The sequence below is a fragment of the Macrobrachium rosenbergii genome, chromosome 3 (assembly GCF_040412425.1).
Source record: "Macrobrachium rosenbergii isolate ZJJX-2024 chromosome 3, ASM4041242v1, whole genome shotgun sequence".
NCBI lineage: Eukaryota > Metazoa > Arthropoda > Malacostraca > Decapoda > Palaemonidae > Macrobrachium > Macrobrachium rosenbergii.
This window is the reverse complement of record NC_089743.1, coordinates 69282882-69299305: the sequence shown is the minus strand read 5'-3', so window position 1 is coordinate 69299305 and position 16424 is coordinate 69282882. Positions and strand designations below refer to the sequence as shown.

At 35.8% G+C, this 16424-nt stretch overlaps 2 protein-coding genes across 4 annotated transcripts in view; both read right to left on the bottom strand.

Annotated features, from left to right (window-relative positions):
- Positions 1-2370, bottom strand: part of Rep (Rab escort protein) — an 89162-nt gene extending 86792 nt beyond the window's left edge. For all 3 annotated transcript variants that reach the window (XR_010849268.1, XM_067081221.1, XM_067081228.1), the window contains exon 1: positions 2150-2370. Coding sequence is in view for 2 of the 3 variants with exons in the window: in XM_067081221.1 (XP_066937322.1) it covers positions 2150-2198 (49 nt within the window). In the remaining variant the exon portion in view is untranslated. The remainder of the gene's footprint in view (positions 1-2149) is intronic.
- Positions 2371-6831: 4461 nt separating this feature from the next.
- Positions 6832-16424, bottom strand: part of TH1 (negative elongation factor complex member TH1) — a 60401-nt gene continuing 50808 nt past the window's right edge. Inside the window, exons 14-15 of the mRNA XM_067081213.1 lie at positions 10148-10277; positions 6832-9794 (exon numbers count right to left, since the gene is read on the bottom strand). Coding sequence (XP_066937314.1) covers positions 9763-9794; positions 10148-10277 — 162 coding nt within the window. The 3' untranslated portion in view covers positions 6832-9762. The remainder of the gene's footprint in view (positions 9795-10147; positions 10278-16424) is intronic.

The following is a 16424-nucleotide window of genomic DNA, read 5'->3' as shown; positions in this document are numbered from 1 at the left end:
AATTCCTGAGGGGCTGGCACTAAACACAGCTTCATGCTGGATTTCACCATGTTTAATATGATCCCCTTGGGGATACATGTAGTAGAAACAAACCAAAGACAGTAAATTCCACATTATCTCAGTAAGTTTCTCAATTTATCTCACCTCTCTGTATTATATACATCCATTTTTATATTGCTTAGTCAAAAAATTAAATTAATAAACAACATCGGTAAAACTTTACTTTAGTTGTGTGGACTGATTCCTGCCAATCGCCGACCAGGGCAGGTTACGGCCTTTTTGGGGGGCTCCAGGCCCCCCTTGGGCCAGGTCAGGTACATAAGATCTGGTTAGGTCAGGACCTAGCATTAAAGGAAAGGTTATGCCTATATATGTATGAGGAACCTGTCCTGGTCGACGACTGGCGCGAATCAGGCCAAGCAACTAAAGTAAAGTTTTACCACGATATCTTCATGAGGCTGTCTCCTTAACATTTATCAATGATATTTCAAGTCCAAAATGCAATAATGGTTTTAGTTAAGATAATACCTGGGTCCCTAATTAGGATACTGTTTGTTTCCAGTCCAAACACCCCTGTTTGATTCTTTATAATATCTTTTGAATCTTCATAACAAAATAAAAAAAAAAATTCTATACACAATTTTTGCAAACTAGCCTAATATTCATCATAATAAAAATAAAATATATGTAAATAATTGAGGATTTTTTCTTAGTTTCAATTTTGCAAAATGCACTTAAGGGCATTTGACCCACTAGGGGAACTGCAAAACATCTCTGTGTTTTGGCTATACCGTGATCACCTTGTACTTCTATTGTAAAGTTATTTCTTTGGTGCTAATGAAGAAAGAAAAATCAATTGTGTCTCCTTAAAGCCTCCTGGGAAAACTACGCTACTACATAAAGTCAGAAAGATCAACATCTATAAAGAAGCAATCTTCTTAAACGAATAGCAGATATAAAGAGAAGAATTCATAAATAAAAGAACCTAACAGTACTAAACACAGTAATTCTAAGCCATAGTTCTGCGGTGAGCTAGACATGGCAATTGACGTTTTCCTACGTTATTTTACTTGCTTTACAAGAATTTAAAGTAATATTTTGTCGGCTGGCTGTAACTAAACTGTAATTGACCTTTGAAGACTACACGACGGGGTAGATCTAAGCCGGTATTCTGTGGTGAGCCCCCACCCGCTTCCATAGATAATACGGCAAAATTGTAACCAGTGAACAACCCTGGGGTACGTTAGGTTGGTATTTTAAGGGGTGTTTACTGGTTACAATTTTGCCGTATTAGCTATGTCGTGTAGTCTTCAAAAGGTCAATTACAGTTTAGTTACAGCCGGCTGACAAAATATTACTTTAAATTCTTGTAAAGCAAGTAAAATAACATAGGAAAACATCAACTGCCACATTCTTGCTCACTGTGGAACTATGGCTTAGAATTACCCTAAACAGGGCAAAATACATTTGACCACCAGGGAATAGTACTAAACATGGCAAAACAGTGTGGATGAATCTCTGTTTCGCCATGTTTAGTACTAGCCCTCATGGAGTTCGGACCAGAAACGAACTTTTACCCCTAATTACTCCTGGATTAAGGGAGAGGGGAACAAAACGAAGCCACCTTTTATAATTTATATTTTCTTGGGTAAATCACATCAAAACAAAAATTTCTTCTCAATACATAACCTTCGCAAATGCCTAATAGCAGAGAAAAATAAGGACTTGTAAGGTAGACAATACCAGCCGCCCCCAACCCCTCCATAACTAATGCGGCAAAATTGTAACCAGTAAACACCCTAGTTTACGTTAGGTTGGTATTTTAGGTTCTTTACTACCTTATCATTTCCTGGCCATTTTTGCATGAAAATTCCAAAATGGTTTTCATGCAAAAATGGCGACCTTTGTGGCTGGCTAGTCTTCCGAAAAATTACCAAAACGAGTAGCCTAGGCTAGTTTGCATCAACAAGAGCCTAACTTTATGTTCAGGCTAAAAATTCATAGCCTAAACACAAGACAACCAACACGAATAATAGCCTACATGGTTCATGTAACTGGCTAATATCTACCCAAACACCACCATAAAACCAAATTTCGCTAGTTGTACAACGAAAGGTGTAAACATTGACTGAAATGACCGCCTACGCACCTGTTCCCACGACAATCACGTCGTAATCGGTTGGTAATTCCAATTCCATGACTACCACATCGACATCAAAATGAGGCTCCAAGACCAGTATCAAACCTTCCCTTAGGTTAGGTGCACTCCGATGAAATATATAAAGCGTAAAATGTTGTATTAACAAGCAGTCTTCACATACTAGAATGACAGTCTGATACCACACTGCAGATAAGGTAATTTCTACTAAAGAGAATTCCGATCAAGTAAGGTCTCCTTCTAAATGTGCTTCATAGTGTTTATTTTTGCTCAAACTGTAGCAATCTAATTATAAAATTATATTCTTTTAATGAATAAAATTAAAAATTAAAAAATAATATTGATATTTCTAAAATATTGATAAATAGCACATCTAAATTATGAGAGCTAATACTAATGAATTGAGTAAACACAAACTCATTTAAATGCTGATAGGTAGATCTCTTTCATACTTAATTTACAACTTACAAGGCTCCGATCAGGGATTTTAGAGATCATTGATCATACTACAGTTATGAGTCATTGAGCTACTGAACAATGATATGGCATTTGAGCGAATGCGTCGGTAACGGAAAATTCCATTGAATATTTATAATTCTATCTTAAGATAAATGTTTACATGTCAAAATCCTCACGAGGTCTCTATAAATAATTTTAATGATTTAGCTCGAGTTTTTCTCCTCGAAATTACTTTCTAAACTAATGTGGTTAATAAAATACAGGAAGCTACTTTTGAGCTTCCGAAAAAATGCTTGAAATAATGCCCATTTTAATTCTTTACATGCAGCAGAAGCTAAGCTAAACCTGTACATAAAACAGAAAAGATCTTTTTAAAACAAGTAGGCTACCTTCGACAAGAATTATGTCTAATAGTTGATATATATATATATATATATATATATATATATATATATATATATATATATATATATATATATATATATATATATATATATATATATATATATACATATATATATATATATATATATATATATATATATATATATATATATATATATATATATATATATATATATATATATAACACATTCATATATCCCTCATCTTCATAATAATTATATATATATATATATATATATATATATATATATATATATATATATATATATATATATATATATATAAATAATTCATTCACGAAGATAAGAGGCGTGATGAATGTGTGTAAATAAAAATAAATGTCACGCAGGAAGAATGAAACAACGGAGTGGTTGCTGGGCCTTTCGACACACGGTCCCTTGACCCTTATTAGCAGACTGATGAAAAATATAAAAGTATGAGTACAAGAGAGTTCTCTAGTACCCTTACTTTTATATTTTTCATCAGCCTGCCAGTAAAGGACCGTGTGCTGAAAGGCCTAGCAACCACTCCGTTGCTTCACTTTTCTGGCTTGGCATTTGCCTTTAAGTATACCTTAGTTTAACCAGACCATTGAGCTGATTAACAGCTCTCCTAGGGCTGGCCCGAGGGATTAGACTTATTCTATGTGGCTAAGAACCAGTTGGTTACCTAGCAACAGGACCTACAGCTTATTGTGGAATCCGAACCACATTATACCGAGAAATGAATTTCTATCACCAGAACTAAATTCCTCCAATTCTTCATTGGCCGGCTGGAGAATCGAACGCGGGCCTAGGAGACGTGCTAGCCGAGTACGATATCGACCCATCTAATGAGGAACTGGCATTTGCCTTTGAATATATATATATATATATATATATATATATATATATATATAAATATATATATATATATATATATATATATATATATATATAAATATATATACATTATATATATTATGGATGGGTGAGAGGGTTCCATTCTCAGCTACCACTCTATTCTCAGCTCCACTCTATTGAGTTCGAATCTCTGACCGGCCAGTGAAGAACAAGAGGAATTTGTTTCTGGTGATAGAAATTCATTTCTCGCTATAATGTGGTTCGGATTCCACAATAAGCTGTAGGTCCCGTTGCTAGGTAACCAATTGGTTCTTAGCCACGTAAAAATAAATCTAATCCTTCAGGCCAGCCCTAGGAAACTGTTAATCAGCTCAGTGGTCTGGTTAAACTAAGATATACTTAACTTTTTTGGAAATGCACACACACACACACACATATATATATATATATATATATATATATATATATATAGTTATGTAGTTTTGGAAATGCACATAATTCTAGGTTAAAATTCATTCATTGCAAAATAAACATTTATTGAAAAAAGTGGAATGGGCAATTTTATAAAAATCTTAATTATAAAATTGTCAATTGGCTAAGTTTAGGTTAGAGAAATAAAATTACTCAACAGGCTAATTGGAGCTCCTAATATATGTAAAAAGTTTAGTTGGTTCCTGAATATGTATATATATATATATATATATATATATATATATATATATATATATATATATATATATATATATATATATATATATATATATATATATATATATATATATATACATACATACATACATACATACACACACAATAATGTTCATTTGCATCAAGTTAAGCTACTTTTTAGACACCCACATGATAAAAGAAGATATGAATATGTAATGTTCATTTTTTCTACTGAGGCCTCATTTATGTGTTAATGCAAAACCAGAGGGTTTGGGGTGTTATAACTACAGCCCTAGAAGGGGATTCAATCTGCCAACAGCACAAAATCTGTTCTGAAGAGTTATAAACACAAAATTTGGCATAATGGGTTGAGTGCAATGGAAAGATCAGATAAAGAATTTCCAGATATATAGATATAGCTGGTCTTCAAGATTGCTAGGGTTGAACTTGTGGTTAAAACAGATCAGTCAGGGATGTAGTAAACATGAAGTAATAAGACAGAGACAGGTGGGAAAGCTTACTAAATCATAGAAAAGTATAAATGAAGCCTTGAATCACATAGACATTCGGGCAAAAAATACACAAAACAGGAAGGTTGATCTCTCATTCCACATCTAACCCATTCAGGAAAAACAGCATCAAAGTTGATGATGATCTTGCTTACACTATGCTTCCTTTAATGTTAAATGTGCTCTCTAGTAGCAATCCGTAGTATATTATTGAAGAACAAAACTTTCGTGGAAAGATCCGTTTATATATTAGTGAAAGATCAACATTACAAGAGTATGCAAGGCAAAATGTTTGTAGTTTCAAGTGCTTGAGATCACAGTACCTCTTTCCATGTCATTGACTAAAGTTCACCTACCATCATCACCGACATTTTTGCATTAGGATTTCCATTTACAAGGTTGGGCATCAAATGATTTCTTTCCATTTGCTTTATCTTCCTCACTTTCTCCCTCAAATCCCTTCTGGTCTAGGTCTTCATAAATTTCTTCTCTCATGGAATGGAATACAAATTTTAGGTCAAAGTCCAAGTGCTGGGACCTATGAGATCATTCAGCAATGAAAAGGAAATTGAGAGTAAAAAAAGTTTTAAAAGTGTAACAGGAGGAAAATCTCGTAGTTGCACTGTGAAACAATTGTTAGGAGAGGGTGGAAAACAAGATAGAAGAGAACATGAACAGAGGTACAGAAAAAGGACCGAAGGGACACTGCAAAAAATCTAAAGTAATGCCTCCAGGGCACCATGTGAGGTGTACATATGGCTCTACCCCTCTACAGGATCTTCTCTTCATGATCTGCATTTTCCCACTGACTGGTATTCAGGCACATCCATAGTTGCCACTTGCACTTTTTTGTTCTTTTCCCCTTCTCATAACATGTTAAAACCATCTAAATCTATAGTTTCATTATATGTCCAAACCATCTCAATCTAGTCTTTTTTGAGCCTTTGAACAGCACCTCTCTGCTACTCCCCCCATTTCAGAAGTGATCTTTCCACACAGCAACTTTCCCGAGGACTGCATCTCATTAGAACCTTTGCCTGTCACATTTAAACATTTTTAAGACTTCAAGAAATCTTCCTGTTATCCTATTTGAATAGCTTCTAGTGGAATCACTTCTTTCATTACCACGGACCAACAGTGTTGACTCTTGATGGGAATTTAGGTTCAGCCATATTTAGGATAATAATGACTTAAGATCTGCTCATATGTATTTTCATGTTCCTATACTCTTATTACCATCATTATTATTCCTATGGTCATACTTCATAAATAATGTACATAAGGATATTTCTTTCTTTAAATCTACAGGTGAAAACGCTTATGGATAGAGTCAACTTACCATCAACGCAAGAGGACTCCAAGGGGCATCAGGATGGAGAGAGAGAGGTTATGGGAAAAAGTGATAAATAAATAAATATGACAATAAAAAATACAGCTCATATACCTGAACTCAGGAAACATCAGCAAAAAGCACAAATGAATTTACTCCTCACTTGAACATTTGAAGATCAGAAGATTCCACACCTGCATTAGGCAAACTATTCCACATTGTAGTTGTAGCAGAGATAAAATTCACAAAAAAACTGATAATGTAAATAACTGTATTATCTTTTAAAAATGCAAACATTTTCTAGGAACACAAATATGGCAAAAAAAGTAGACTAGCTGATAGGTGTATAACAACAATAAAAATAAAGGTTCCCTGAATGGCTGTTACATATGGTAACAAATCAAATGCTCCTAGAGTTGTTAGTCTGGTCATGTAAAATATGGATAATAAAAGGCCATGCACATAATATAATTTATCAAATGCATCATGCACAAAATATACATATATTTTTACAGCAATGTTTATTACAGTACCAATCTAGCATTACATATTTTACATATAACATTTTCAATGTCATACTATACAAGATGGAAAATGCTTGTTTTACAAAAACTGTTTTTATAGACTTGCAACAAAAAACCTTACTAATTTCATTAGCAATGTATCTTCACAGAAAACTTGTGGCAAAGACTAAAAAAAAAAAAAAAAAAAAAAAAAAAAAAAAAAAAAAGGCTGCATGGGAAAGCTACCTATATAGCTTCTTCATGCCTGAATTATCATTGTATGGTCATTTAACCAGACCACTGAGTAAAACTTGACACTTACAAGCTTGCTTAAAAGACTTGAAATAACATGTGGAAATTTTGATAAAACAAATTTCATGAAAGTTTAGACAAATAAGTGAGAGGTCCTAACAGAAATGATAAAAGGGGAGAAAAAGCAATGCAATAGAGGATGAGGGGACAGATTAAATTTTTGTATTAAAAGGAATATTGCCTTAGGAACAAACTACATAACTCTGTAGGAGAACTTGTATGTTTCCAGTTCATCTGTTCATTACAGGTAAATTGTACCTTTGTTACCAATCAATGTGAAAAGACTCTCTTTACTCCATCTTATTCTCTTGCATTATTTAGGATATTTTATTCCTTTAATAAAATGAGATTGACATAATTGTGCATTTTAGTATATATTGTTCATTATTTATTTACCCAAAGTTTCAAGTAATGTTATATGATAGCCTGATATTAAATAGCTTACACATTTTGGACAGTGTAACGATTTGTAAATTTTTGTATATCATATCAATAAATTAACAATATCAATGTAATACATCTTTCATAAGCCTTTCACACACTTTTACATATCTGAATGAAATGCTAATTATATTTTCAATGTAGATATGCCAAAATGCAAAACAACCCAATAGCTATTTGCTCAGTTTAAATCAGCAGACCAATACACATGTTCAATCACATAGTGCATAGTTCTTTTTCCATATTTTATTATTCCAACATGTAATAATGCATTCATTATTGAATTTAACAATTTACTAAGCCCTCCCCACAACTTACAGTGAAATAACACTATATAACAAGAGAGGGAAGAAAGAGTTAAGGCAGATTTTCACATAATTGCTAAACTGGCTCTGGACCACCATGTAGTCTATACTACTGAATCTTGGGTATTCATTACTTCATGGATTGTGTTACTTATCAGGAGTCAGAACCCTGAACTGTCTGTTAGTTTAGTGTAGGGTTGTGAACCTTTAGGTAAGGGTATGTCCTGAAATGAGTTTCTGTTGAGGACAAGGGCAACCATACACACCTGGTCTGTTCATAAACTTAGGACTGCTGCAGTAGTGGTAGTAAGCAGTACATCCTAGACATACTGTACTGCCCTAGGAATGGTAATGTCTTGGTTACATATATATGACCCAATACAGAGGAGCACCAACCGGCTCTCCTCCTGAGGCCAATGGCAATCAATCTTTCACTCCTGTGGCATGCAGGAAAAAATATTCTTGCTGTTTTGTGTGGTAAGTAAACCACCAAATGGCAGTGGGAATGGTGTTTACAGCCCTCTAAGCCCTGCTATTACTGAAAAAAAAAATTGGAGAATAAAATACCAAGCCAAAAAATTTTGTATGTATATAAATGTGATACAGAAGAAAAGAAATTTAGGATTGCTGGTTTAAGGAAAGTTGGCTGTTACAGTTCTTAGTGAGACAACAGTGGAAGGTCAGGGTATGCTGGGATAAGAAGACAGGAGTAACTTTATATGGGACAGCTGAAAGAGCTGAGCTACAGAAGATGAAACTTCTGGAAGACTCTGGGACTGTGTTTGGTGGTGAAATTTTTCTCAAGCAAGAGGACTCAACGACATTACAAAAGTCTGATTTAAGCTCATATAAGAATAAAAATGAGCAACCTCCTAATCTCAAGTCATGTTTTAGTGCCTTTTTTTTTTATTCTTAGATTAAATTATTCATCATACTTGACTTTCTCAATTTCTTTACCATTATCATTCATCACAGCATTCAATCATGGACTGTCTAAAATTATCCTCAAGCAAGGATAAGTTGAATTATCCTCAAACAAAGATAAGTTGAATTATCCTCAAGCAAAAATAAGCTGCATGTACAATCAAAGTAAAATAAATTTCTTGAAAGCCTCATATTCTTGAAACGATGTTACTCTTTATTCCTATTGAATCTATGGTCTTATCACATTTAAATAAATCACTTGTAATTAAAATTAACAAGAATGCAGCACCTGTACTCCAAAACCATTGATAAATTATTATGAGTTTTTATTTTATCATTCTTGATTGATGAGATTCAATATGAATCAATGACTTGTACCTTTCAATAACTAAACACTGTCTGCTGAACAATCAGCAAAAATCTAACTTCTCTGTCTTTAGGACAAACAGTGCTCACAGATCAATACAACTGTAAGTGGAGACTGTAACTAAAAATGGCTCTATAAGATGCCTCTAGATTCTCCGTGGTGATTAACGAGAACTGCTTAAAGACACAAAGAAAAAATCTTTAACCTACCACACAGCTGAGAGCTCAGCAACCACTCCAACGTAAGCACACATACATAACAGGTATAAATCCCTGCACAGTTCTAAAAATAAAGATCATCTTTATTAACACATCATGTAAAAACAATGTTATAGTTTCACATTACAAAAGATGAATCGGATTACATTTAAATTAATACCTGTACAGTACTTGTCTTTTTATGCACTTTTGACATCCTGGTAAAAATTAATGTCTTTATCGTTGACTTGGTTCAACCTGGAGAATTATGTAAACCTCCTTGTAATAAAAAAAAGATATAAGATTTTGTATATACGGTACACAATCAGTGGTTTCTATCCTCACACCACATAGTAGTTAGATTTACAGTGAGCTGAAAAAAAAACACAAATGCATGAGAATGAGCATCAAGTAATTTTCAAGAAATCAAAAACAATGTTGACCACCATCAACTATTATATCATATCACATTATATGAGCAATGAAAAAATATTACTTGCTGAATTTAAGAATGAATTTTAACTACAAATAGCAGTTTACATTACACCTTTCAACATCTACTTGCTTAAAACCTAAACGCTCTCCCCTACGTTAAAATACCAGTCTTGGAATAATAAGAATTAAAGTTCTTTCTTCATAAAACATGAGATATGCTCTACAAATGGTGAAAATTAATTATAATTGAAAATGCACCATTAAAAATACACAGCATAAAATTAGACATACCTATAAATTCTGTAACTAAGTCACTATCTGTATTCATTCTCATGGATCCAGTAATATCTTCATTTTCTACCAATGGTAAGAAAAGCTGAACAAACTCTACTGTATATGGTGGAGCAACAATTTCCAATACCTGAAACAAGATAGCACAACCTCCTTACAAAGAAAAAAATCATCTTATCACGTTAATCTGACAAATGTATTCAACACACTTGGCCTCAAGGCTAAAGAATTAATCATGAAAAGTTAAAAAGTAGATATTAAAAAATTAATTTTATTTTCATACAACCCTTTACTTAAAATTTAGTCCTTTGGTGGTTTGTGAGTTTCTCAGACACTATTTCAGATTGAAAAAAATTCATCAGCTGGTTGGTACAACTGAATGATGGGATCCTTAGGTTCGAAACAGGTTCTGGCCAATACTGTAGCTTTGAGGAATCAGCAGGGTTGGGAGATCAACATTTTTTACTATAAGCAATGAATTTGTATGAAAAATTAATTCTGTTTTTAAAAATTACACTTGTTTTATGATGAAGTAATTGATTTAATTCAGATAACAGCCCAAATAGCAACTTAGGACAAAGGCTCTCTTGAAGGATGTTATATAATAATCAAAATAAAGTCTATGTTGAATTGTGGACCTTGATCCTAATGCAGTTACTGTTAAAGAAGCTTACATGCCCTATAGCTAACCATATAAGTTTTGATATTAAGAAATGAGACTGGTTTTTTTTTCTCAAGATCTTATCATTCAGGCAAATCCTTGTGTAGTGTTCTTCAACAAAGCATTTCAACTCCATGTTTTGAACTGGATGAGACCTGGTTATGGTGCAGTGCATGATATTTATCACCTGGATTGAGTTTAATGTCTTGTGACATTCAACATCCTGCAGTTGTGCTGAACATATGGCACAGTGAAAACTACCATGCGAGTAACCTTAGTATATGCATTACAACAAGGATTTTTGCCTCTTTTGAATGGCTGAAAATCTTTTCAGTCATCTGTTAGAACCTAGAGCAAAAATGTTGTTATCTCACCTATGTGAAGATCAGGACACTTTATCTTCCCAACTGAGTGATTATGATAAAAATCCCCAACACTTCCATCCTCCATGCAACACAGGGTAGCATAATGGAGATTCCCTGGTGTAGGTGAGAGGTTATAATAATTATTTTCTCCTTTAGGCATTGAGCTGTACATTTTTACTCCAAAACTGTAGGTCTAAAGGATAAATTATTCCTAAGTTCAGTGACATGGTACAGAAGGACTCATGTGTAGTATGCATCTTTCCTAGCTGCTGTTATATTTTTTTTCTTAAATGGCAGATCCCATCCATTAACATATGGGAAACATATGAACAAGTAACTTCTGCAACAGTACTCCTGCCACATATCTCGTAGAAACAGTAACCACCAAGCACAAGCCAGTCTGAGCAAGTCTCAGAGACCTTCCCATGACACCTGCTGCACAACAGATAAGGGATCCAGTCAGAGTTAGATATACAAATTGCAAGGTTTGCAAGGTGAACCCATGCAAGAATACTGAAGCATTTTACAAGCAAGATGAAAATAAAATACAACAGAAAACAACACAATAACAGGGAATCCTCACTAGCATACAAAACTCAAATGCAGTGTAGTGTAATGCTATAATTAACATTATAAATTATTATAAAGATAAGGATTACTGATAAATAATAATGGGCAAAATGCAAATACAAAACATCCATGAAAGAAAAAGCACAAATTTTTAATCTATTTGTATTTTTCATAACATACAAACCTGAGGCCTTTACATTGGGAAAATTCTTCTGTGCAGCTGGAATACTGATTATGAAAAAATTCTGCCTAATATGATCAAGGTACAGCAGAGTAATACATAGCATCATCCAATGGGGCCAACGAGTGGGAGGAGTCTCATCTCGCTTGCCCCCAAGAATCTTGTGGCACAGCCAGTGATATTCCAGCTCAGGAAAAACTGAATGAGGGGTGGCTGAGGTGGGCCATTAATGTAAAGGCCCCAGGTTTGTATATTAGGGAAAATACAAATTGATTAAAAATTTGTGATTTGTTTCCATATGAATACAAACTTACTTATTGGTGGGAGGAAAAGTAAGTCATGACTGATTGTAGGTCTGGCTCACCTGGGTTCACTACCTGACCTTTGTTGGAGTATAGGAAGGAGTTGAAAGCCTCTGACTAAAAGGAGAAAAGATTTCCTAGTAGCCAGACATCCGGGCTTTGCCACGTTGGGAATAAGATTCCACAACATGCCAAGAAGAACGGGGGAAACTGTATCTGTTGTAAAACCCACAACAGGTTAACTATCTTGAACTTTGAAGAGAATATTCTGTTTACAGAGGGCAGAATGACATTGTTTCTATTTCTGAGATTAATTCACTGTATGAAAAGTAAAGAACAAGAAAGATGTCCACCTCACCTGTATCTAAACAGATCCATGTTGAAGATTGTTCTCTTTGCTGCCTGCCGGGAGCAGAGAAGGAAAAGGAGAAAGGAATAAGACCATTCACTGCAATCACATTCTCTATCACATTAACATCCAGACTAGATACAATATACCCACAAGGAGCACTGGTAAGTTAGACGACTTGTTGGGCAGCAACAACAGACCCAAGGAACGCGTCCAAGGACCTATGAGTGACGTCCTTCAGGTAACAAGAGGTAAAGGTGGTCTGATGGTTCCACATACCAGCCCTCAAAACTCTTTGAACTGATAGATTCTTCTTAAAAGTGATGGAAGTGGCGAGACTGCTGACATCATGAGCCCTAGGACATAACGGGCTGTCAACTACATCAGAAGAAGATGAATATGCACTTCTGATAACCTCCCATAGCCAGAAAGAGATGGTATTCTTGGACACTTCCTTCTTTTTCTGGCCAGTACTAACAAAAAGCCTTCGACACCCAGGTCTGGGGTACTAAGTTCTTTTTAGATAATAGTGTAGTGCCCAAACTGGACATAAGAGTATTTCACTAGGATCATCGCCAACAAACTTTGCAAGGGACGGAATCAAGAAAGACTCGAATCTGTCATTGGGAACCAAAGGATTCTGAGTCTTAGCCATGAATTCTGGGGCAAATTCGAAAGACATAAGCTTCAGCCCCTTCACTCTCTTGATGGATGCTAAGGCCAATAAAAACACTGCCTTGAGGGTTAAAACCCTATCTGAAGAACCTTGTAAAGGCTCATACAGGGTGCGAGTAAGGTTGCTAAGAACCAGCATCAAATCCCAGTTAGGAGGCTTGAGTTCCCTAGGGGGACAAGATTGCTCAAAACTTTGTAAGAGCAGAGAGATCTCCCATGAGGAAGAAAGATCCATTCCTTTCAGACAATGAATCAGTCCCAAAGCAGCACTATAGCCCTTAATGGCGGACATAGAAAGGAGCTTTTTCCTAAGTAAGAAAATGAGAAAGTCAGCTACTTGCTAAATACAAGTTTCAACGGAGAGAAACCCACTGACGACACCAATCACAGTAGACTGCCCACTTCCCCTGGTACACGGCTGTTGACAATTTCCTAAGATATCCAGACATCTCTGACGTTGCCCTGTGAGAAAAGCCTCTCGCTCACAGGAGATACTGGATAGTCTCCAACTGTGAAGAGATAGGGACTTGACGGAATGATATCTTTCGATGTGGGGCTGGCAAAGCAGATTATACCAAGGAGGAATCTCTCTCGGAGCTTCTGTCAGCAGAGCTAGACAGTCAGGGTGCCACTCGGAGTGTGGCCACTAGGGAGCTACCAAAGTCACCCTGAGGTTCTGGGAAGTCATCACCCTGTTATCACCTGATGAATCAGGCCAAAGGGTGGAAAGGTATAAATGTCTAGGTTGTCCCACGGATGTTGAAGGGCGTCTTCCAATGCTGCCCAAGGATCCAGAACTACTGAGAAGAATATTTCCAGTTTCCTGTTGAAACAGGTAGTGAACAGATCCACTATCGGTGTCCCCCAAAGGAGAAAAAGCCTTTGTGCAAAGACCACTCTGCTCCCAAGACTTGACTTTGACGACTTAATTTGTCTGCCACTATGTTCCTTTTGCCTGGAATGTATGCCTGAATGTACCTGGCTGACAGAGACACCCAGCGTTTATAGCTTGGGGAGTTGTCGTGGCAGTATGTGAGACGAATCCTGTGGAGGGGAAACATGCTCCTGAGGTCTGTGCGGTGAGATTACTGTTTCAGGTGAAGCATGACATGGATGAACGGCCATACGTGCATGAATGTCATGGTCTAGAAAACGAGGCTGAGAAGGAGGCTGCAGCCATACAAGGTTTGCTTTCTTGACAGGAGCTTTATTGTCTTTTCATCTTACGATCAGTGGACCCACAGCCACTTCTGTACGGTCGGGAGAAGAAGGAACAACTATCACCTCGGACACAGCCATAGTCGATTGTGATTTTTCTTCTTAGGAATTGCCGTGGAGTGTGAGCCCATAGCCACCTTGGAAGGAATACAGCTGTGCTGAGGTAAACTAATACCGAAGCAAGTTAAATCAAAGTGTATAATAGAGAAAATCCCTACAAACAGTTACAAAACCTCATTAATGCTTTCTTTGACTAAAGCTGTGCAAGTCTAAGTCAGCTGCAGTCTATTTATACAGCCACCTAGTTACTTTCTTGGATGATGTTTCAAGATATTCCTTAGGTGGCAAGATCCTCAAACACCAGGGACAGTGACCAACAATGGTAACTTGTCCTGAAGGCTTTGCTTTTCATAGATGTGTCAAAGTAGTTTGCAGGGACATCCATGCTGGAGAAGGAGCTACATTTAATCATAACAATCTGAAGGTTATCTGAGATTGAAGGCCTTTGTTCATCATGTAAGATACGGGAGTCAAAACCGTGGTCAACAACAAGACAGAAGTACTATACTTTATACTTCAAGGCAGCAAAGCATGGAAAGCCTGTGCAAATGGCAAATACAATTTTCACCTTAGCAGAGGCCAATGTAGCAGGGATTTTGCAGACTCTTCATCTTCACTACCTTGACCACCCTTTAATTTATCCATTATAGCATTCTCTATGACACTGATTCACACTTAATGGAAAAGTTCTGTCCTCTGCCACATTAAGTGCTGCCCTGCCTACCCTATAGCAGTACTGTACAGGGTTCTCAAACTATGGCATTCCCTGCCAGGTCTGAGGAGGAAGATGGAGATACTAACTCAGAATATGCAAAATACAAAACCTCTCTTAGTAACTTTTATATATCTGAGCTTCTATCTCATAAACACAGCTCCTCTTACCTTTGGCAGACAGGCTCTGATGCTTAAGATCTACTGCAAGAAACTTTCATGCAGCTCCTACTGGCCTCAATCAGCCAGTTCTGGGGTTTTAAGCAAGTCAATCCTTCCTAAATAGAGATTTATGCTGATTATATGTAACAGGTTTGTATGAAACAAAGTACTTTTTTATAAACATACTCATTTTTTCAGGGAAAACCATTACTTTGTGTTGCAAGCTCCTGCTTCCCACTCTAGTGCTAATTTCCCCTTTTAAGAGGGACTGAAGCATCTGGGAAGATTTCATATGCATGAAATGGGTTAATTATAAGTAATGCATTAAAATAGCAAATCAAATGTTTTACAAAATAAAATTTTTCTAAACTGGAAAATTTTTTGAAACACCAACATAAAACTTCCATTAAATTTGTACTATTATTACTACTAGCACCTCAACTCAACAGACACTTTGGGGTCTGGCATTCTGACAAACAATAGTCTACTAAGTAACCAAGACCGTATGTTGTGGCCAGCACTTAAAGACAATGTATTCCAGATATCTTACACCTGTACTTGACACTAAACATTCAATTTAGGGGATTTATCTAAAAAAAAAATATCAATCTAAAATGGTAGCATACCACAAAAATACTCATAATCATGTAGCTGATAAGTACAGAAGTCTGATAAGCTGAGGTCTGTTAACTTTAGGTGTTGCTATTACAGTGCAAAAACCCACTGCATCACACAGACAAACTCTCACAGGGGTCACCCAAGCATTATCTCTTACATGGGAAGTGAAAAGGAACAAGGTAAAATTATAAAGCTTAAACAGTCCAGTGAAAAGAGACTGAAGGGACACAGCAAAGAATCTTCAGTGCTCTTTACAGTGTGCACAATACATACCCCACACCAAGGGGTAAATTTACCTTAAATTAAAGTAAGTTTGAAATTAAAACAAACAGTGTAACGGTGTGTGTGTAATGGCAAGAGGAATACATATCCTCTTAAATTATATATATAACCTGTAAGCAATGC